The sequence below is a fragment of the Orcinus orca genome, chromosome 11 (assembly GCF_937001465.1).
Source record: "Orcinus orca chromosome 11, mOrcOrc1.1, whole genome shotgun sequence".
Lineage (NCBI taxonomy): Eukaryota > Metazoa > Chordata > Mammalia > Artiodactyla > Delphinidae > Orcinus > Orcinus orca.
The window spans coordinates 71,584,707-71,609,338 of record NC_064569.1 but is presented as its reverse complement, the minus strand read 5'-3'; the positions used below and the strand labels follow the sequence as shown (position 1 = coordinate 71,609,338).

Here is a 24,632-nt window from a genome sequence, read left to right as displayed (position 1 = left end):
ATATATCACTTGGTAAACCACTTACAAGAAAAATATACTGTGTTACTGATCCTTTGGAGGAACAAATAGGAATATAATCCTAGAGGGAAATTTCAAGACCACAGATGGAAATTGAAATTCAAATCATGTTTCCAAAACTCAGTAGATTATACTTAGCCACCCATAACTGAATTTGGAGGAAAAAAGATTTGTATTATCACTTTATTTCTGGAGAGTGCCTTTGATTGCAAAGGGAAATCAAGAATGAAAAATCACTATATATGTAAATATTGAAATTCAGTAGTAACTAAAAGCATAATAGGTTTGTAGGTGTTTTTCTCCAAACCACTAAAAACAATATGACTGATATGTATGGATTTTCTTACAGATATTTTTTTCCTTTTTTTTTTTTTTTTTTTTTTTGGTCTCTGTAGGTGGCAAATCTTCCAAAAGACTATAAGATAACCCTCAGATATGTCCCCGGGATGGACGTTTTGGTATGTAAACTGTACATTTCTGGGTTTCATTTTGGTAGCTGACAAAAGAGATGGGATCATTCATTCATATTGAGATAGGAAATTATCTGCCATTTAGGAGTTTGCTAATTGTCAGAATTTGAAGAAGGTATCTTTGGAATTTGACTTACATATTTTTTTTCCTCAGGCAACTGCTAAACTTTAGTTTTGGATGAGCATTTCAGCACATGTGTCTTACACCTGTACTCCCAAAGTAAATAAGATCACCTTCCTTAGAGCTAGCCACTGATTTCTCTCCTTCCTTCAGTCTTCCCCCAAAAAAGGCTTGAGTGTAAAATTATGTAAATTATTTTCATACCTGAAAAGGTCCTATATAAGTCTCCTATTTAATTTGAGTTAATTTGAGAACACAAATGTTTTATCTCTGAATTTATTTGCAATGTGATTGATTCTTAAAACCTTACAATAAAAATATGTGGCTATGATTATAGGTACTCCTTTATTACTGTAACTAAGCAATTTTGTTTTTCTCATTACATAGTATCAGTATTCATACATAAAGAAATATTTCCAGCATAGGGAATAATGTAATGCCTGTGTACTCATCACATAGCTTGTCAAATGGTACCATTGTGCAGTATTTGCTTCAAATGTATTTTTTAATATTGAATTATGATAAATATAACTAAAGCCCCATATATGCCCCTTTCCTATACCCATTAGTGCTCACTTTGTCTCTTAGGAATAAGTATTCTGAGCTGGAATTTTTCATTCCAGTGCATGTTTTCAAGGCTTGACCTGAAGATACCACCCCCTTGGAGCTGTGTTGAGTGCAACAGCCCACAGTAGCCCTGCTCTAATACTTTGATTGCAAACTGTACATCCATTCATAAGATACCAATTTTTTGCATATTTTATGTTAATGCCATTATACTGCATGTATCACTTTGCAACTTGCTTATATTTTGCAACATGCCTTTGACGTATAACATGTTCCATGTTGATTCATTTTAACTACTGTATTGTTCCTTTGAGTTAATTTAAAATCATTTGCGTTACTCTCTGCTCTGCAACTTGACATCTTTCCATAACTTAACAAAAATACTTATTACACATCGATTTTGTGCAAGTTGTCTTAAACTTTGAGTCCTTTCTGTGGACGAGTCCATCAAAATTATTACCAGTTCAAGTATGTTAAGCACGCCACTCAGTGCTGTGTTTAAAATGTCTTTCAAAGACTATAAGGTTGTCATTTCAAGAACATTCTCTTGAAAGGCATATTTCTTTTCATTCGTTTATACTAAAATATTTACTCTCTACTACGTTCCTTAGAATTCCTTAGAACATGTACCTTCTTGTTGAACAAGTTATCCTCTTTGTTGACCTAGCAAGTCTAGGTCAATGTCCTATTGAATTAGGAGAGTTCTCTGGAAATAATAATGTAACATTATAGCAGCCTGAAACTTAATTAATCATTTGCTTACTCACTCAGCAAGTGTCCGTTTAGGAAACACTATGGAGCTAGCACTTTATGAGACACTTTAAGAAACATATACATCAATTAGCCTTATGTTCAAAAACTTTAATAATAATGGGTGGGGGGAGTAGCTGGCCTTTTCATAATGCTTTTCTATTCTCAAAATGATTTCATGTTTTTAATCTCCTTGGATGATCAGAAAAACCCTGCGAGGAAAGCAGGATAGCTACTGTGATTCCTATTTTACAAATGACACCCTGAGCTTTACAACCCAGAAGCATTTTGCCCAAAGTTAAACAACTAGAAAGTGATAGAGCCTTAAAAAGAAACCCTAGGTCATCTGACTTTTAACCCTAAATGTGGGTAACTAAATAATTATAATAGCAAGGAAAAGTGTTCTAAGTGAAGCATCTAAGTAATAAAGATGCACCCTGCTCCTGACTATAGAAGCACTTAGGCCTGGGACTGCCAAGCTCTCTCAAAGAAATCATGCAACTCTTTGAAAAACAATGTTAAACTGAAAATAGCGAAATAGATTATTTTGTGCTGGTATAAATCATAGATTGTGCTAGTATAATCATAAATTGTGCTAAATCATAGATTTCAGTATCGGTTATTGATAACAAGCGCTAAACGGGTAAAAATAAAGCTGATTCATTGCCACCTATTTTTTTTTTCTTGTTTCTGTAATTGAGAAAAGTCCACTATTATTTGGTCTTGGCACACTGTCCTGGCACAACTGGAGAAACTCTGTTCTTGGCTACTGCCGTTGGCAAGAAAAACAAGCCCGTGCATAGGCCTTTGGGTAGAAATAGGGGGTCTTACGCTTTGTTTTACCTTCATTTTAAAATGTTAGTTTCTGCCAAGACCAGAGGAGTTTCCCAGTGGAGAGGCCCCTGATTATTTGTCAGTGGTCAGAGCCCCAGCTGCTGTATCTTTTGTCTTTAAACAACAGAGGGTAGAGTGGGAGCCAGTATGGGTACCAGAAAGATTCTCTGGGGCCAGAGCAGTAAAATTCTTCCAGAGGCACTAGGCAGAAGAAAGCAATAGGGTAGAATACACTTTATTTTTTGCTTTTGTTTTAAAAATAAGCTAAATACTCCTGAAAAGGGGAGGTTACTTTTCTAAGGGTCTTTTAAGAAAATTACCCAGCAGATTGTCTCTCACAAATAGCAGGGTGTGATCCACTGGCTGGTATTTAAATCTAACAATAATTACCAATTTTATTTTAAACTCTTTGAAACTATAATAGTGTCAGACTGTTAGGATTTCCTTTAAGTTCCTAAACTAAAAAATCCTAAACATTTCTGACCCTTTCCACTTACAGGTAATGTTATTATAGAAAGAACAAAAACTGAGTTGCTGAATTTGGGCCACACATCTGCTGTCATTCTGACCCCTCTAAAATGATATAAACTATGAGTTGCTTGTGGTATTTGAGTAAAAAAATTCATCCCTTTTTAGTTAAATTACATATTTATCAGTTTTCTTCTAACTTTTTATTTGAAAATACTTTCAAATTTCCAGAAAAGTTGTAAGAATATTTAAAGAACACCCATATACCTTTTAATACAGATTCATCTATTTTTAACATTTTGCCTCATTTGCTTTACTAAATGCTTGCTTTCTGTGTGCACATGTGTTATTTTTCTAAACCCGTTGAGTAAGTTGCATACAAAATGGCTGTTTAACCCCTAAAATACTTCAGTGTGTGTTTCCTAAGGATTTTCTCTTACATAACCACAGTATGGTTGTCTGCTTCAATAAATTTAGCAGTAACTAAAATACTTCAATCTATTGGCTGTGTTTCAATTTTGTCAAATTTTTTTTTTGCATTTTTTTCCCTCTAGTACAAGATCTAATCTAGGATCATGATTTGCATTTTAATATCATCCATGATCGGCAGAATAATGGTCCCCCAAAGATGTCTCATGCTGTGACTATATTACCTTCCATGGCAAAAGGGTCTTTGCAGATGTAATTAAGGATTTGGGGATGGGGAGAGTATTCTGGAGTATCCAGGTGGGCCCAGTCTGATCACATGAATCCTTATGAGAGGGAGGCAGGAGTTTAGGGACCAGAGAGAAGATGTTACGCTACTGGCTTTGAAGATGAAGGGGCCACAAGCCAAGGAATGCAGGAGATCTCTAAAAGCTAGAAAAGGCGAGGAAAGGGATTCTTCTGTAGAGCCACTAGAAGAAACACAGCCCCTGTGATCACCTTGATTTGAGCCTAGGAAGACCCATTTTGGACTTTGACCTCAAGAGCTATAAAATAATAAATTTGTGCTCTTTTAAGCCCACTAAGTTCATGGAAACTAATGCATCGTGTCTCTTTGATCTTACTTTAAGACTTCCCAGCCTTTCTTTGTCTTTATGACAATGAAATTTTTGAGTTATACAGCCCTCCCCTTTCGATAAAATATTTCTCTTTGAAACAATTAATGTTTTTTAATGATTATATTCAGAATAAGCATTCCAAGCCGTGATGCTACATTAAGTGATGACGTGTCCTCAGGTTGTCACATCCAAAGGCACACAATGTCCATCTTCTCTTGCTGCATGTTTTGATCTCCTGGTTCAGGTGTTCCACCATTTCTGTGTATTTACTCATTAACAACTAAGAAGCAATCTTTGGGGAGACACTTGAAGACCATGTACAGTTCTTCATCAAAATTTCTCTCGTGGATTTAGCATCTATTGATGATTTTTACCTGAACCAGTCTTTACTGTCTTGTCAGTTTTTAATCATTATTCTTTTAAAGACAAGGTTAAATAAGCCATTGGCCATACATAATGTTATTCTAACAATATGCCTCCCAGCCATCTTCCCTCTGTAGCACCCTTCCTGTACGATTTTACTATCTCAACTGTCCCCACCTTCTTTTGCCTGGTTTGCTCCCTCTGGGATATTCTCATCTCCCTCGCCATTCCAGGATTTATTATGCGAGGTTTCAACTCTTCTTTAGAAGACAGGGTGGTTCTTCTTTAAAAAACAAAACAAAACAAATACACCTGATCATTTTACCCCTCCTCTTCATAAGCTTTGAATGGTTGTTCTTAGGAAAAGGAGCTCCTTAAACAAGGCCTCCAAGGTTCTCGTGATCTGGCACCTTTCCAAATTCTTGTTCAGTCCCTCAACCTCACATGTTCCTTGCTGCCACTGTTCCTTTCCTGCATGCCTTTCTCTGTACCTAGAGTGCTGGTCAATCCTTTTGTTTAGGTAACTCCTGAATCTTTCATTTTCTTTTTTTTTTTCCTTCTATGGTTTTCTTTTTTAATTGAAGTATAGTTGATTTTACAATGCTGTGATTGTAGCAGAGATTGCTCTGCTGCTGTACAGCAAAGTGACTCAGTTATACACATATAGACATTCTTTTTTTTCATATTCTTTTCCATTCCATGGTTTATCCCAGGAGACTGGATATAGTTCCCTGTGCTATACAGTAGGACATTATTGTTTATCCATTCTAAATGTAATAGTTTGCATCTACCAACCCCAAATTCCTTCCCCCACTCCCCCTTGGCAACCACAAGTCTGATCTCTATGTCTGTGAGTCTGTTTCTGTTTTGTAGGTAGGTTCATTTGTGCCATATTTTAGATGCCACCTATAAGGATATCATATGGTATTTGTATTTCTCTTTCTGACTTAATCACTTAGTGTGATAATCTCTAGCTGTATCCATGTTGCTGCAAATGGCATTATTTCATTCCTTTTTCTGGCTGAGTAATATTCCATTGTATATATGTACCACTTCTTTATCCATTCATTTGTCGATGGACATTTAGGTTGTTTCCATGTCTTGGCTGTTGTAAATAGTGCTGCTCTAAACATAGGGGTGCATGTATCTTTTTGACTTGTAGTTTTGTCCGGGTATATGCCTAGGAGTGGGCTTGCTGGATCCTATGGTAGCTCTACTTTTAGTTTTCTGAGGAACCTCCATGCTGTTCTCCCTAGAGGCTGCACCAACTTACACTCCCACCAAGAGTGTAAGAGGGTTCCCTTTTCTCCACACCCTCTCCAGCATTTGTTATTTGTCTGACTCTTTCATTTTCAATGTCACTTCTTTAAGGAAGCCTTCCCTCTCCTTGAGGAAGCCATATCCTCCTATTAGAAACTCTTTTCATAGCACTCCTCAGAGTAGTAGTGCTTTCGTTTATTTGTGGAATTTAGTTGATAATCTTCTATTCACCTGTAAACTTCCTGAGGGCAGGCATTGTATAATCTTGCTCTTCTATCCTCAGTGTCCAACATATGATAGGCACTTAATAAATTATCTGCTGAAAGAAAATGAAGAAGGAAGGAAGGAGGAAAGTGCCCTAACATGTAATCACTTGTAATTTCCCTGAGGCACCAATTGAATAGAATCTACAAGATTTTGATGATGAGGCGAATAACTGTAACTCATCACACATTATCTGCACCTCAATGTCACACTGTTATCTTCTTTTAGATATGTGTGCGTTTTGTTAAAAACTCTTAGGTCTAAGAGCTGTATCATGCAATTCTGAGGAATCATGGTTTCCGTGAGCCTTCTGTTACGCTACTTTTATTGAGTCATTTCCTTAATCAAGAACCTTCTCATTGTTCTCAGCGATTGAAGGCTGAAAGCCAAATTCCTGAATCTGATGTTCTTGACCTTCCCTAATCTTGCCCCACCAAAACCACTTCATCTTAATACCCGTTCTTCCCCAACACAGACTCGCCCCTCCAGCCAGATGCATCCCTGCCTCCTAGAATCACCTTGCTTATTCTCAATTCCAAGGCTGCCTAGTACTACTTCCCTTTGCTAGGAATGTTCTTTTCTCCCATCCTCTCATCCAAATTCTACCCACAGAATTATACAATACCCTGGGGCTAAAAGCATTTTAGTGGTCATCCGCCTCCAAGGTCAACTTAAGAACCCTCTTTCTCATAAGACCATTTCCTAGTGTTCCAGACCATGCTCTCTTCCCCATATCATTTGGCCACTAAAAATTGACATCACCCCTATTTTGTGCTTCTGCTTGATGCTTGTGGGGGACAAGTAGTCAGCAACACTGATGTGGTATCTGCTCTGTGGACCTTACCTTTTAGTTTATTATCTCTGAATTTCTATAGAATTTGTCCAGAAACAAATCATTTGGGGTACTTGATCATATATTGCTTACATAGCTGTTTAAAATCGTATGCGTTATGGACTTGTCTCAAAGTACTGTTGTGAGAAATAATTAAGATATGAAAAACCCAAGAAATAGTATACGTACAATGATTGTCCTATGTCATCACAATTATTTTGTTGTTATATTTTCTCTTTTTGCTGTATTTATCTAAAGATTAGGGATCAAATCTTTTACTCCTTTGTATTTCCTTACCATTTAAGCAGGTAGTAGCTACTCAAAAACTACTTACCAGTAAACATTTAACTGTTGGCAAAAAATGCGTGATTTCCAAATCTTGAGGAGCCCATCTCATTTGTTTATATTCCTTTGGTTCTCACTAACAGTAATGAACTCAAGCTTTACCAACAAAACAAAACAAAACAAAAAAGTCCCATTATTTTAAGGAGACTGAAGAATAGCATTCCAGTCAAGGATAGGGATGCAGCCAGGCCTCATGAAGGGACTGGAGCCAGGATTGGAAAGCTACCAGGTTTTCCTTTCCCCTTCTCTGCAGCTCTGCCTCATTCTGTTTTGCCTGTGCAGAATTTTTCTCTGTTCCAGTCACCTGGGGGGCATATCGCTGCCTCAGAGCTCCCACATTTACATATTGGTTTTGACCCTGCTCAGAGACTCGTTGTCAGTTCCTATCATTACTACCAGTTTTGGGGAGGGACTTTCTGATTGACCCATCTGGCTCAGGAGGGCACTATTGTTCAGTCAGCTGTGGCTGCAGGGCAAGTTCACTATTTGTAAGTGTGGATCCTCAGAATCCTCCCCTATGATTTGATGTGCTCCCTATAGAAATAGATGTCAGTCAAGTAGACACTGTACTTAATTACTTCTATCTCTCATATAATAGAATATGTATTTCAAAGGAGTAAGTGTAAAATGTTAGGTAAGTGAATAAAATATAAGATTAAATACGATTTTTAAGTGGCTCTTTTGTATTCTCAAAGTACAGGGCCCATCTTAATAAATAAGTGATTATATTAAGATACTTTCAGAACATCTAGACCATTACTATCTGATAGAAGCCACATATGTAATGTTAAATTGTCCGGTAGCTACATTTTAAAAAATAAAAAGGAACAGGAAAAATTAAGTATATTAAATTTTATTTAGTCCAATATGTTCAAAATGTTATCATTGTACCTTACAATCAATATAAAATTATCAGTGGGATAGTTTTCATTTTTTTATATTTATTCAGAATCCACTGTGTATTTCATACCTACAGTACACTCCAGTAAGACATTAATTTTCATCAGAAATATTTATTCATTTAGCTTTTTATAAAGTTTACAGTTGAAAATGCATATTCCCATACCTAAGCTTTTCCAAACATACTTAAAAGTTTTCCAGTCACCAAATCAAGTACTGATTTTTTAACTTTCAACAGACTGAATTAGTTAAGCAAAAGTAATATTTTAGTTCCTCAGTCACACTGGCCACATTTTGAGTGATAAGTAGCTGAAGGTGGCTAACGGACCCCCTATCAGCTAGCACAGATTAGACAGACCCCTGTATTTTATAGAGAAACTGAAGTTCTGAATAAGTGACTTGCCTAAAATCACGAAGTGTGTTAACCGAGTTAGAATTAGACACAGCCTCTAGTTCATCATTGCTGTCCTCACCTCCCCACGCTGATCCTTCCTCATGGTGCTATTTTGTGTCTGGTTCAGAGGCCATTTATAGGCCTGCCCCGGGAAACATCACATATTTATAGTGTTTGGACTGATTACCATCTTAATCAGATTGAGGTTTCTACATCACTTTAATTCAAACAAGAAAATGCAAAGTTAGATGTCTACAGTGAACACTGAAAACCCAAATTAATTGTTTAGACAGAAGACTAAAATAAATGACAAAACCCAGCTCATCTAAAAGGGAGTTAAGATTTTGGAGACTCTACAGTAGTAATGTGAGCGCACAATATTTTACAAAGTGTTATTGTAGGAATGTTTTAAATCTGCCTGCCCATGGAATGTTTGAGAGTGGCAGGGAGTGTCAGCTTTCTAGCCCTAAGAGTAAAAACCAGAGAGAGTTCGCTAAAGGCGATTAGCATTTGCTCTTTGGTTGCAACGATTGCTGGGAGAAATTTGCTTTCCGTAGTATAGCTCTGGATTCATTGAAATGAGACAGAGCCACTTCCAGTTCTTAAGAAATCTCTTGAGGTTAAGGACCAGTGTGCCTCGTCCAGATGTGAGACCACATGAGTCATGGAGAGCCCAGCAGAAGAAAATACTGCAGCTGTATGTGCTTTGACTGTATTCACTGATAAAAGAACTAGACGAGTGCTTGGGAGTCTTGGTTTCTAATATTTAAGTTTGTTGTGTAATCTTGGCAAGCAACTTCACTGCTTTAGGCCTTGTTTTTCTCAGTTATGAAATTGGTGGGACTGGACCAGATGGTCTTCAGCATTTCTTCCAGATCTAAACCATTGTGATTCCAGTGGCATGGCTCTAGATTCTTTTGTCTGCCCAGCCAGTAGGTAAATGCTAGAAGCACAAGAGGAAAGAAGGGAATGCTTTTGCACCCTGGGCATCCATACCTCTAATTCTCTAATTCTGGCAAGATTGAGGGTTGACACTCATTAAAGAAAACAAAACAAAAGCGATCAAACTGGGTGGTAATCCTGGTAATTCGATTGGTTGGATTAGAAGATGGAGTGAAGACCGACTGTGACTATTCCTCAGAAGCCTCGTAGCTTATGAGCCAGGCCTTTCCTCCCTCTGAGTCTCTAATGGATATTTTACCCCAGCTCCGTTGTGGAGAAATCCCTCACAGTGCAGACAACTACATGAGGCCCACTAACGAAGCAGACACGTATCTAAGACAGTTTCCAAATGGAAAAGTAGTGCCAAGTGCATCCATGAAGAAATGTTAGAGTATGTTTTGTCCACTTTCAGATTTTAATTCCAAAAGGCTTATGGTGACTGCTCTTAGAGACTCTCTCTTCATCTAAGACTGATGTGGAAGAGTGTGTCAAATGTTTTCTACTATTAAACCGGAACAGTTTCTTAAATGAAGCAGGGGATGGAGATGAGAAAGCAGGCCAGATTTAGCAAGTCCCCAGGATGTTTTTATTTCAGCCAGCGACTCAAATTTACCAGTTCTGGGTCCACAGAGGTATTATGTCATACATCTTATGAAATTCATATATCATCTATTTTAAATTTTCATTGTTGGTTTTTGGAAGCGGTCATATTCCTGGTTATGTTTAGAATGCTTTCAATTGTAGTAGTTTTTATATCTTTAATTGTTAAATCATTAATTTGGTGCTTATGGTATTTTAAAATCCCTTAGGAAGTTCACAGTTTTTACCCAGATCTTCTGTGGTGGCATGCTAGCAGGTCAAGGACAATGAGTCAATATCATTGATTCAGTTAGCATTCTAGAATGATACATGTTATATGTGTGTGTGTGTATATATATATGTATGTATATATATATATATACATTACATATATAATATATATATATATACACACACATACAAAGATGAATAGAAAGCATGTGTTGCTCCAGTAGTCCTAAATAGAGCTGCTATAATTGACCCAGAAAATGTAAGACAGAGGCTACCAAGAAAGAAGGTAAGAAATTAAGAGTATGGAGTTAAGGAGTTTGGAGTTTTTCAAAGCAAAAACTATATTTCTTTTTGTATGTATATGGGTGAATAAAACATTAAATTATGTGTACTTCAGGAATTTGAAAGGTACTCCTTACATCACCTCTTTGACATCCTGGGTGACTTTATCAACTTTATTAATTCTTCACATTCTTCTAGTGAAATAAAGAACATTATGTATAGCTTACATTCTTCTGATATATGTTGTGAGTTAATATTTATATAAAACTATTTGTTTAAAATGGTCTCTGAAAGATAAAGAGTGACAATAATGCCTGTTATTAAGGTAAAGGAAAAAATTAAATTTGTGACCCTCAAACTTTTAATTATCTATTTCCTAATCATAATCTTGGAAGAGGTGAAAAACAGAGAGACTTCCTATCATCTCAGAAATGAAATATTTAGTTCACTGAGTTTTGTTCTCTCTGCAAATCATTGACTATATTTAATTAAAAAGAAAATGCGAAACTGCTTGATATTCTTGTCAAAACTGGTTTCCTTTCTTGCAGGCAGACGAGTTAAAACTGGCTAATATTTAATATTGTTTACCTCAATTTTATCTTTAATAAATCCAATAATCTTTAAAAGCTAAAATATAACTGTTTAAACAAATTTAGTGACAAGAAAGAACTTTGGATTAGTCTTTTCCAAGAATGAATAATGAATGAAATACAGTTAAAGACGTTTAGAAATATATTTTTCAGCAGTGTAGTCCAGAAGTTTATATCAAATATCAACGAATTTTTCATAAAAATTGACTCAATTTTTTTGAGTCAATTGGACATTGACTCAATGTCCTTCTAAAAGGGCAGCTATTGGGCTAGGCAGGATTTAACTAAGAAATTAGAGGTTTAGGGTTGAAAATGTTACTGGGAAAAGTTGATTGCTTGGACTGTTGATTAGGTATGTGAAAACAAGGGTGGGTGGCCATGGGGCGAGTAGTCATAGTTAAATAAGAACTTGAATATGGAATGTAAACATAGAGTTCATTTGAAAATAGAGACAAACAGAAGTGGCAGTAAGCACCCCCGAGTTCCCAGTTAAAAATAAGAAACATACAAACAAACTCTTTTCTGCTTTAACCACAAAAAAGCAACAAAAAACAAAACCAAAAAGAAACAACAGCAACAAAAAAACCAACCTGTTCATTTAAGGCAAAGACCACAGAAACAAAAGGAGTACCTTAGTTCAGAACAAGGGAATTTGATTTTGGTTCCTACACATCAGAGGATCTGAGAGGACAGGCAAGCTTATTCACAAAGTGGAGCAAGGACAGAGTTTGAAAAGATTAATACATGAGATCTGCTTGCCATGGAAAAATTTGCACAATTTCAACGGAATGAACGAATTGGTGAAGGCTGTTCTACCGAATAAGTACTATTAAGGCAGTATTTACAGAATGTGTTGTTTCCTATATCCTAGGAAATCTGCCCCTTGCTGATAGGGCTGACTATCTAAAGGGAATTATCACTGTCTAAACAGGCGGAAACTTGGAGAGCAGTCAGCCCCAAAAGAAAGACTGACAGCTTGTAAAGAGACTTGTTAACGATGCAAATATGAACTTGCATATGCTTGAGATAAGCGTTAATTTTACAAAACAAAGAGTTCATTCTCAACATGTTTTGGAAACACAGTCTTTGAGAACTTGGTTGATGTGTCAAATGAAATGGCCTAATTGAACTAATTCCCATTTAGGGGTTTGTTTATTCTACTTATCTGAAGCCAGAGCCAACACTCCCTAAAAGTTTTGAATGGCATTTAATGCTTCCAGAAATTGCAGCTTACCTATCTGTAGATAAGCCAGTTTCCCTTTCAGCTGAATCATATTAATTAAAACTGTTCTGTTAAATAAATGTAAAATGGCCCTCTTGTATAATTTAGAATACATAAATTACTCGACCTTCCCCCACAGAGATATTCTGCTGGTAGGTAAAGAAATAAAGTTTAGTGGTTTTATTCGTTTTACATGGCATCAGTTACTCTCTCTGATTACAACATTTTTATTACAATAGGAGTCATTTTAAATTATTTAGGATCTTAATAAGCCAAGGCCATTTTATCTTTGCCAATAATTACCTTATTTTTCTCAGTATAACATTTTAACAGAGTTAAAAAAATAAATCAGGACCTTTACTTTAAAGATCTTTATAAGAGAGAAGATAACGTTACAGTATACCAAGTATGTGAATTTATGACCAATGATTATATTTTAAGTGATGTCACATTAATTTAAAAAAATTATAATCCATTCTAACATACTAAGAAGTTTTTCCTAATAATCTAAACCTTTATTGATCCACAGCCATTTATAGCAGGGCTTGGCAAACTATACCCTATAGGCCAGATCCAGTCTGCTGCCTACTTTTATATGGACAGGTAGCTGAGTTTGTTTTTTACAGATAAACCTTTACAGTCTACTTGATGGTAGAGAATGCTTTTAACCCCAAGCAAAATGTTGACCCAATATAAAGCATTCCATTCTTTTTACTGGTAGACCTGTATTACAAAAGAAATTAAAAATTTTTTTAAGTTTATTTATTCATTTATTTAATTTTTGGCTGCACTGGGTCTTCGCTGCTGCATGCAAAAAGGGTTTTCTCTAGTTGCTGAGAGTGGGGGCTACTCTTTGTTGCAGTGCGCAGGCTTCTCATTGTGGTGGCTTCTCTTGTTGCGGAGCACGGGCTCTAGGCACGCAGGCTTCAGTAGTTGTGGATCACAGGCTCTAGAGCTCAGGCTCAGTAGTTGTGGATCACAGGCTCTAGAGCGCAGGCTCAGTAGTTGTGGTGCACGGGCTTAGTTACTCCACGGCATGTGGGATCTTCCCGGACCAGGGCTCAAACCCATGTCCCCTGCATCGCCAGGCGAATTCTTAACCACTGCGCCACCAGGGAAGCCCTAAATTCAATTATTATGCAAAAGAAATTATATTCAAGTATAATCATTACCTTTTAAACTTTGTAATAAAAGAAACTGTGGAAATTTATTTTCTTGTATAAATGGACCTACACAATATCGTTGATTTTTGCCTCTTGGCATAGAAAGCCTAAAATATTTACCATCTAGCCCTTTCCAGAAAAACATGGACCCCTATGACGGAGTATTTTTTCTCATTCATTTTTATTTTTTAATTTATTTTTTATTTTTGGCTGCTTTGGGTCTTCGTTGCTGTGCACGGGCTTTCTTTAGTTGCCGTGAGCGGTGGCTACTCTTCATTGTGTGGGCTTCTCATTGCGGTGGCTTCTCTTCTTGCAGAGCACAGGCTCTAGGCACGTGGGCTTCAGTAGTTGTGGCACACAAGCTCAGTAGTTGTGGCTTGCGGGCTCTAGAGCACAGGCTCAGTAGTTGTGGCTCATGGGCTTAGTTGTTCTGTGGCCAGTGGGATCTTCCCGGACCAGGGCTTGAACCCGTGTCCCCTGCATTGGCAGGCGGATTCTTAACCACTGCGCCACCAGGGAAGCCCCGCTCATTCATTTTTTAATCACACCTACATCAGTTCAGCAATTAGTTTCTGAGCAACTCCCATATGACAGACACTGTTCTAGGCCCCAGGAGACACTGTAGGGAACAAGATTTTATAAAAATACTGCCTTCATGAAACTTACATTCAAATTATGTACCTCATCTCCTCAAAACTACCTTGTTTCCATTATTCCCATTCTATAGAGAGGCAAAGTGAGGTTCAGAGAATTTATGTAGCTTGTCTGGAGTCTCAGCCAGAACTGAACCCAGTTATATCTGACTCCAAGGCTTGAGCTTCTAACCAGTGGGCAGGTCTGGCTTCATGGGCAGGGGGCTCCATGCTTGGTTTCATGCTCTGCTGTCGCCATCTTGAAACTCTTAATCATTTTTTTGAACATGTTTTTGAACAATAAATACATTTCCATTTTGCCATTGGCCGCACAAATTATGTAGCTGGTCCTGCCACTAAGGCAAACGTGCTTCTCTCTCAGACCACATTCTGCCAGGGCCACTTTTTAGTTTTTTAAACACGCACGGGGGGCTTCCCTGGTGGCTCAGTGGTTGAGAGTCCGCCTGCCGATGCACGGGACACGGGTTCGTGCCCTGGTCCAGGAAGATCCCACATGCCGCGAAGCGGCTGGGCCCGTGAGCCATGGCCGCTGAGCCTGTGCGTCCGGAGCCTGTGCTCCGCAACGGGAGAGACCACAACAGTGAGAGGCCCGCGTACCGCAAAAAAAAAAAAAAAAAAACACGCACGAGAATTCATCTATGAAGAAGCCTTGAAATCTATCAAGGTCTTTAGAAAAATAATCTATTATTAATCCACTGATTCATTTTCCAGTTCACCAAAAGACTGGAAGTTCCTTGAAGACTAGGACTCTCTCCCACAATAATTTTTTTGTAGTTTCCTCTGGGCCTAAAGTTCTTTTAAATTCCATTAGTATCTGAACCTTGTCAAGGACTCTGTCTTGGCTCTTCTTGTCTTAATTTTACTTCCATGGAAGAGCAAAATCTTTACCATCAACAGTTTCCTCTGATCTTTATGCATTTGTAAATTTTGAAACAGATGTTGGGTATGACTTAAACAAAACATAAGAACTAACCTGTTCTGATATAAGGAAATCCTTTGTCCGGGAGTCCATTACTGAAACATTGATGGCTTTGAAGGGTAATCCACAGGTGCTTTATCTTCTTTTCTTTCAATTTCTTACAGCCTAGTCATTGTTGGATAAGCGAGATGGTGGAACAATTGTCAGTCAGCTTGACTGATCTTCTGGACAAGTTTTCAAATATTTCTGAAGGCTTGAGTAATTACTCTATCATAGACAAACTTGTGAAAATAGTCGATGACCTTGTGGAGTGCATGGAAGAACACTCATTTGAGGTAACTTTGTATTCATTGGGATTGCTTTTTATTACTCTTCTCTAAAACCTGTGCTGATTGGTCATGGCTGGGATGGGGGCATATTTGTGAGATTTCTAATTTATAAATTTTTAATTAAAAAATTTTTAAGATGAGCACATCTCTTAGAGTTACCATCTCTTTTTATGTCAATCGTATCAGTACAAATAGAGTGCTAATCGTATCAGTACAAATAGTGTGCTAATGGCATTGATAAGAAGTAGAGGTCACAAAAAGTAGGGTATATTAGACGAGGTATCATGAAGGAAATAACATACGCATTGGGGCATGAAAGATGAGTTAGGTGGTCAGTAAATGGCAGTGTCTGGAAGAGCATTCCAAATACCAGAGAATGTCCGTTTACTAATCATAGAGTGGTACAGAGTAAGTGCTACATAGGTGTTAACTCTTATTATTACCTGCTTTTATTTATAATCATGTATTTATGAATTCCTAAAATAGAGCTTTGACTTGTTTGGAGGGTTTTATAGAAAATCATACTCTTTTTATTCTTTTGAGACTTGCTTCTTTCACTCTGCGTTACGTTTATAAGATATAGCCACATAAAGCTGTAGTTTTGTGTGTGTGTGTGTGTTTACTGTTTATAGAGCATTCCATTGATTCAATACACCACTGTTTATTAAACCACTCTCCTGTTTATTGGTGTAAGGGTTTATAAACACTGCTGGGAATAACTTTCTTATATGCCTCTTGGTGCAGTTGTGCAAGAGCTTCCTCAGAGTATTTACCTAGAAGTGGAATTTCTGGGTCACAGGATGGGCGCATGTCCAACTTTACTAGGTAACATCAAATGTGCCAATTTATGGCATTCCAGTGACTTATAAGAGACCCCTCTGCTCCATGTCCTTGCCAGTACTTATCATCGTCAGACTTTTAAATTATTGACTATTTGGAGCATGTATTAATGGAGGGGTATTTTCTTTTAATGAGGAGTAATAATTTTAATGAGCATCTCTAAAGAACAGTGTCTGTAATTTGTTGTTAGGATTATTTCACTGTTATGATGTTGTGTTCACCTTTCTCACCCTCACCACCACCCTCTTCCTTTTATCCGGAGTTGAGCCCCAGACTGAACTGGATGGGATCATTTACCCTGCAGTACAAATTTGAATTATATGTGTTAAAACAGTTGTCTAAAAGTGTCCGTTTCACTTGAATCTTTCAAGGACACATTTATAGTCTATTACCTTGACATCAGTTAAATCTATAGACTATTTGAAAAATATAATCCTATTTTTTTTCTTCTTCTAGAATGTAAAAAAATCATCTAAGAGCCCAGAACCTAGGCTGTTTACTCCTGAAAAATTCTTTGGAATTTTTAATAAATCCATCGATGCCTTCAAGGACTTGAAGATGGTGGCTTCTAAAACTAGTGAATGTGTGATGTCTTCAACATCGAGTCCTGAAAAAGGTAAGACATATAAGCATTTCTAATACAAGTATAAAAAGCAAGTTTGAGTCTTATATGTATAGGTAAGAATCTACCTTTGACTCAAATATATGTGTAGCTAGGGAAAGATGTGTGTATGTCTAATATAAAAGCAAATATCAGTGGCATGAAAGAAACAAACAGTTGTAGATTTGTTGGTGTTCAAGCCAAAACAACACTTATTGTGCATGAGTAAACAATATATGAGATAGTCATATTTTTATCTGATATTTGCTAGTAACGTACAATTATATTATTCTTCACCTCCAGTCTTCTTAATGTCCCCTTCTCAAATCTGAATAATCTAGATTTGGGAAGCAGACCTGGAAAGTACTCTGATATTGCACTTCACCTTTTGAGGACTCTGTAATTTATGTAAATCACCATGCAACACTGACACATTATTGCTTTCTATTTAGATTCCAGAGTCAGTGTCACAAAACCATTTATGTTACCCCCTGTTGCAGCCAGTTCCCTTAGGAATGACAGCAGTAGCAGTAATAGTAAGTACATGTATCTGATTTAATGCATGCATGGCTCCAATTAGCATCTGTAGGAGTATTGCATGGGCTTTAAAGGAAATTTTTACAATCATTACTATTAACGCTGTTCTGTTGCTATTCTTCCTCTTATGATCTTCCTGAGAATTAAATATTAGGTTTTTACAATTGGATTTCCCTATAGCTAGAGATAATGTTTAATCGGGGCAATAAATTTTCTGCTAAGATTATTTTAAATAAGGCATAAAATTACTTTTAGATGTATGATTTATGAACTTTTTTCATTGTTGACTTAAAGTATATTTCGCGTAGAATTTGCCTGACGAAAATGGACTTTTAAAGTGGAAAATACAAGTGCTGGTTTTATAAAATTCCAAGGATATTTTCTGTTTTGTTGTGTATATCACTATTTACTATTGTGTGTTTGGAAATTTGATGATTTTTGTTATTTTACTATAAAATTACATGTTAGGGGAGAATATTCTTTCTCTGAGATCTCTGTCCTCGGTGGTGAAGAAGAACCCAGTTACCTGGAAGTCTAATGTCTTTTTTTCAAATGGAGGCAAAGGTCACTATAAAGGTCATTGGATTTACTAAGTATCCTGATCCTCTAGCCTCATGGCAACTGTAGGGGGAAAAAATTCATCCTTTGATCTTAGCTAAGAAAGCCATCCCTTAAGACTTAGTAATGGGGCACTCTCATATGTTCAAGGACATCAAAGACCTATCTGTAAAAAGGAGTAATCAATTTAATACAAATCCACAATAGCAATGCTACAATTCAGAAATTAAAAGAAAAAGCTCTAAAATCCAATTTGTTTTGGATTTTTTGCCAACAAAACCTGACCTGAATTGTGATGAAGCTATTTATAATATTTATCTTTCTAAAGGTGAATATCTATGCATTTCACTAGGAAATATTAATGTGTTTGATTATAGGGTACTACCCAGACCTCATTGAAAATATTATATAATATACAATATTTACAGGACCAAACCTTCTAAGATCTAAAATTCTGAATCACATAACACATTGGATCTGAAAAGTTTTGAAGAGACACTTTGTATGTTAGTCAGTTAAGGTCTTTCCTACTAACTATGAATTTTATTAATCTTTCCAAAGAAGAAATTTTGTCTTCTTAAATTCTGTTTGTATTTCATTGATTTCTAATCTTATCTTTATTATTTCCCTACTTCTACTTTGGGTTTAATTTGCTCAATTTGTTCTAACTTCTTAAGTTCTTAAGGTAGAAAAAGTAGATCATTGACTCTAAACCATCTTCTTTTGTAATATAAGCACATATATAAATTTCATTAAAAGCAGCTTTGGCTATATTCTACACATTCTGATATGTTGTGTTTCCATTATCATACCTTTAAAATACTTCTTTTAATTCTCCTTGTGATTTCTTCTTTGATTCATGGGTAATATAAAAGTGGGTTGTTGTCTAAAAATATGTGTTTTTTCTAGATATCTTATTATTAACTCCACTATTGTCAGAGAACATACACTGTAATCTTTTGAAATTTATTGAGACATTTTATGAGTATTATTCAAGTTTTGGGTGTAGCATTCTCAGATTTAATCCAAGTAGTTGATAGTGTTGTTTAGATCTTCTATATCCTTATTAAGTTTTTTGTCTAATTTTTTATTACCTACTGAGAGTGGGACATTAAAAATCTTTCCTTTTGGAAAAGGAAATGGGATTTCCTTTTCCATGTGGGATGTGGATTTGGTTATTTCTCCTTTTGGTTCTGAGTTTTTTGCTTCGTCTGTTTTGCAGGTCTACTATTAGGTGCTTATACATTTATTATTGTTATGTCTTCCCTGATTAAGTGACCTTTATATCTTACTGCAATATCCCATATTAACTCTGGTAGAGCTCTTGTCTTGAAGTGGATTTTGTCTGACATTAGTAGAGCCAGCCTTTCTTCTGCTTACTGTTTTCATGTATATCATTTTTCTTCCTTTCATTTTCAACATATTGTCTTTATTTTAAAAGTACATCTCGTGTAGACAGGATATAGTTGGGCCTTGCTATTTTATCTAGTACTTTACTTTTAATTACAGTGTTTCATCTGTTTGTATTTAGTACAGTTATTGGTATGGTTGGATGTGGGTCTACCATTTTGTTATTGGCCCCATTTGTTTGTTGATACTCTGTTCCTCCTTTACAGACCTCTTTAGTGTTGATTTTTTTTTTTTTTTTAGTGTTCTATTTTAATTACTCTGTTGGCTTTTCAACAGCACCTCTTGACGTCATTTTGTGGTTGCTTTAGGAATTACCACATACACCTTCACTTGTAACATTCTACTTAGAGTTAATGTTGTAGCACATCCAGAAACAATATAAGAACCTTGAAGCAGGATAGTTCCACTTGCCCACAACCATCTTTTGTGCTGTGTTGACATATACTACATAGGTTATAAGCCCCACAATGCAGTCTTAAAATTATTACTTTAAACTATCATATGTCTTTTAAAGAAAGTAAGAGAAGGGAAAAAGAATCTTTTATATTTACCCACATATTTATTATTTCTTGTTACTCCTCATTCCCTCTTGTAAATCCAAATTTCTGTCTAGTGTTAATTCCTTTCTGGCTGAAGAGCTTCCTTTAGCATTTCTTGTAGTGCAGATCCGTTGCCACCAAAACAATTTTTTTTTCTTTTAATTGAAAAATGTCTTTGCCTTCAGTATTGCAGGTACTTTTTACTAGACATGGAATTCTGGGTTAAAAGAATTTTTTTTCTGAGTCCTTTAAAGATGTCGCTTCATTGTCTTCGTGCTTCTGTTGTTTCTGACAAAAAGGCAGGCAGCATTTGTATGATGTTTTCCCTTGTATGTACTGGATCATTTTTCCCCTCTGCCTTTCAAAATTTTCTTCTGTTTAGGAGTTTAAAAAAGATGCACCTAGGAGTGGTTTTCTTGTTGTTTGCCAAGCTTCTTGGATACGTAAGCTTATTTTCCTCAAATTTGGGGGAAATTTGGCCATAATTTTTCCAAACATTTTTTTCTTCATTCTCAGCTCCTTTTGAGAGGAATCACACACATGTAGAATCACACATGTACCAATCCCATATATGTTAGGCAATTTGATAATATCAGTCTCACAGATCATAGAGGTTTTGTTCAGTTTGGTTTTGTTTCCAACCTCTCTTCTCTCTAGTCTTCAACGTGAATAATTTCAACCTATCTGTTTTCAAGTTCCCCGGCTTTTCTGACATCTCTAATCTAAATTTTTCTTCCAGTAAATTTTCATTTTGCCATTAAATTTTTTTTTTATTAAGACTTTATTGTTTTAGAGCAGTTTAAGGTTCACAGCAAAATTCAGGGGACGGTGCAGAGATTTTCTTACATACCCCCTACCACCACATACCCATAGCCTCCCCCATTATCAACATCCTCCACTAGAGTGGTCCAGTTGTTACAGTTGATGAATCTACATGGACACATCATAATCACCCACAGTCCATAGTTTACATAGGGTTCACTCTTGGTGGTATACAGTCTGCAGGTTTGATTCCAGTGTATCTTTTCATTTCTAAGTTTGTACTTTGTATTCTAGAATTTCCATTCGATTCTTTTTATATTTTACATTTTTCTGCTGAGATTTTTCATCTGCATATTCATTATAACAATATTTTGGTTTTTGGCCCTTGGATATAGTTATAACAGCTGCTCTAAAGTTCTTATCTCCTAATTTCAACATGTAGGTCATCCCAGCTTGGTTTCTATTAACTGATTTTTTTCTCCCTGATTATGGGTCACATTTCTCTTTAGATGGCTAGTAATTTTTGAACATATGTTGGATATTATGGATATTATGTTGTTGAATATCTGGATTTTGTAGCATTCCTTCAGAGACTTTTGAGTTTTTTTTTTACTGGTAGGCAGTTCAATTCCTAGCAGATCAGATTTATTTTCCTTCCCAGTCATGCTTTTTAAGCTTTCTTAGAGGGAGGCGAGAGAGTAGCTTTATTTCTAAGGCACAGAGTTTCTGAGATATTTCTTGAGTACCTGGAAAATCTCTCCATTCTTGCTTGTCAGAACTCCTTCGTCTCTGAATTGACTGCCAGGGTCTCTGTTAAAGTCATAGCTTCCCGGGCATTGTTTATTGCCAGGTTTTGTGAAGTCGTTCCCTGTGCCTGTACAGCTTATTAGTCAACCAATGACTTAAGGAGACTCCTCCGGAGACTTCTACCGCTCCTGTTCTGCACAGCTCCTTTCCCACAAATAACCCTGCCTCATAAACTCCAGCTAGGGCAGCAACCCTGAACTTCATTCTCTGATTCCCTACCTCAGTGAGACTACTAAGTCTGAAGGTGCCTCCCAGCCAGAAAATCAGGACAGTCGTGAGCCTTACCACGTGTGTTTTTTCCTCTCTCGGGGATTACACTCTTGGGCTGCCTCTTGGCTGATGTCTGAAAATAGCTGCCTCGTATAATTTGTTTAGTATAATAATTATTTAAGTTGGGAAGGCTAATATGCTATAATCATGGTTGGAAGAAAAAGTCTTTTCTACTTACTTTAAAAGACAAATTGAATATAAAACACCTATTTGGTCCTGTACCTCTGAGTTTATAGGTACTTTTTAAATTGCAACATGAATGACCAGTCTTCTTTTTTGTTTTCCTTTCTTTTTTCTTCCTTTTTGTAAAAAATACGGGTCTTGCATAATCAGCTTTTGGCCAGGTGTTGTCACTCATGAATGAATATGGCACTTAGATACCCATGCACAAGACTAGCTCTTATGTGGTGTACATTCTCATAGGAGAAACAGACACAAATAAAAAGTCATAGTATTTTATAATATATATTATTTATAATATAATATGTATAATAGAAGTATGTAAAAGCTTTTAGTTGTAGCATAAAGGAGGTAAGACTTTTTCGGGAGTAGGGTCAGGGAAACTTGAAGAAAGCATGCTGGTTTTCAGGGATAAGACAGACCCCAAATGTGGCCAGGCTGGCCAGAGGACCAGTGCATATGAAGGAGGAATCCAGAGGTGTAATGCCCTCTCTGTAGCTTATAAGGGAAAATCATGGGATAATGTAAAAGTGTATAAGTTATCCAAAGGGAACTGTGTTTTCAAAGTTACAGTAATATCCTTAGTACCAAGCTAAAAGGATGTCTTTAAAATGATTGAGATTCTTACAGATAGTATATTTAAATAATAGAGAAGAAAATCCTTACTTTGGCATTAACTTACTCATCTTCCAGACAGTCTTGAGTCACACTGCCTGGGTTTATATCCCAGCTCTAGACCTTGGCTAGCTATGTGACCTTGGGCAACTGTCTTAATCTCTGGAATCCTCAATCAAATGGAGGTTGATAATCTCTCCACAGGTTTTCTGTGAGTTTTTGTTTTTGTTTTTTTTGCGGCACGGGGGCCTCTCACTGCTGTGGCCTCTCGCGTTGCGGAGCACAGCCTCTGGACGTGCAGGCTCAGCGGCCATGGCTCACGGGCCCAGCCGCTCCGTGGCATGTGGGATCCTCCCGGACCGAGGTACGAACCCGTGTCCCCTGCATCGGCAGGCGGACTCTCAACCACTGCGCCACCAGGGAAGCCCTTCTGTGAGTTTTAAATGAGTTAGCACATGTATACTTGGAGCCGTGCTTGATGTATAGTACATGTTCATCATTAATTATTAGAACAATGAGATCTAGCACCGAGGCTGGGTCAGTGGTGAGCTTTGAAGTGCCAGCAAGCCTGCGGTGAGCTTTGAACCTGAATCAAGGGAGAGAATACTGAGTTGCATACTTTTTAAGGACCAAGGAGAGAGCCATGTTCATAGGCATGGTCCCCATAAGCAGACTTTACAAAGGAGTTCGGCAAAATTGTTGCACAGTTTGTGTTCTGCGTTTGTAGAGATGTCTGATGTTATTAGTCAAACCACACAAATCAGTTCCCACAAATTTTGAACTGTGGACAGCTTTCATAATAATGATACAATTAACATGAAAACAACCCAGGAATTTGGGATTACTCAAATCCTGTCCAGATGAGCTCCACCACCCCATACACTTTCTGGGGCGATCTTTTCATAAAAGAAAAGCTTTGGCCCTAATACCCTTCATATGGGCCTTGAGGCACATAATTCAGATCTCATTGATCCCTGGCTGATAGCAGCAGTAGTAAGTATTATGCCCTGGAGGCGTAAGCAAGCCTTTTCTGATAACATCAATTTTTCTCTCCCTGGAAGAGGAATGGCAGGATCACTGAAGAGTGGCCATCAAGGAGAATTCAAACATGTCACTGGAATATAAACACAAACAGCCAAATTATTTACAGATAACGATATAAGCATTTCTAAAACGGTCAGAATTGCGTGTTAACTCCAAATCCATTTCCTCATAGAAAACACCTTTATAAATGGTAGTAAAATCCCTGACAAGTACACATAATCTTATATAACCCTTAAAATAGCTATATTATTGGAATAACAGTATTACTTCAGTTATGCCAAATCCCATTTTATAACTAAGCCTTAATTTGGTGATAGAATTCATGTTGAGCTTTAATTTAAGATGCCTAAAACATATTTCCCATGGGGTTATAGGATGTGAGGTGGGCCAAAAGAGCTGTCAGTCTAGTCTTAAGGAAGTGATCCATGGTTACGTGAATGGAAGATTCCACTTTACCCAATGTCCCTTAGGATAAGGGACACCCATGACTCACTACATCCCCCCCCATTTCCTACCCCAGCACACACACACAGACTTACTGTTTTGAGAGCCTCTTTGGAAACATAAGAATCATAGAATTAATGAATTTCCTGTACTAGGTTTACCAATGGTAGGGAAATGGGCAATTTCTGTTCTCACTATAATAGATAACATTTGTTTCTTGCCTCTTCGGTTAAATCTATGAGTTTATTTTTCCATCTTAAATGCTGATACACATACAGTGGTTTGGTTCTTTTATATCATGTACTTTAGGTATTTTATATGTTAAATAGGTGACTATAGGCTGACACAGTACCCAAGTATCATTGCAAAATATCATAGCCCAAAACAGTCACTTTCCCTTGGATTGGTTTACATTTTGATCATACGATTGTTGAAAGTGTACAATTTCTAACTGTATTACATCTTCAACAGAAAACTGAAAGTTTA

At 36.8% G+C, this 24,632-nt stretch overlaps 1 protein-coding gene across 3 annotated transcripts in view; it reads left to right on the top strand.

Annotated features, from left to right (window-relative positions):
- The window catches only part of KITLG (KIT ligand), an 88,424-nt gene that overhangs the window by 49,031 nt on the left and 14,761 nt on the right, over positions 1–24,632 (top strand). The window contains exons 3-6 of one of the 3 annotated variants that reach the window (XM_004285106.4): positions 414–476; positions 15,375–15,545; positions 16,836–16,995; positions 17,433–17,516. In XM_004285106.4, the coding sequence (XP_004285154.1) occupies positions 414–476; positions 15,375–15,545; positions 16,836–16,995; positions 17,433–17,516 (478 nt within the window). The remainder of the gene's footprint in view (positions 1–413; positions 477–15,374; positions 15,546–16,835; positions 16,996–17,432; positions 17,517–24,632) is intronic. The other 2 variants (XM_004285107.3, XM_049694277.1) reach the window with 2 other exon arrangements.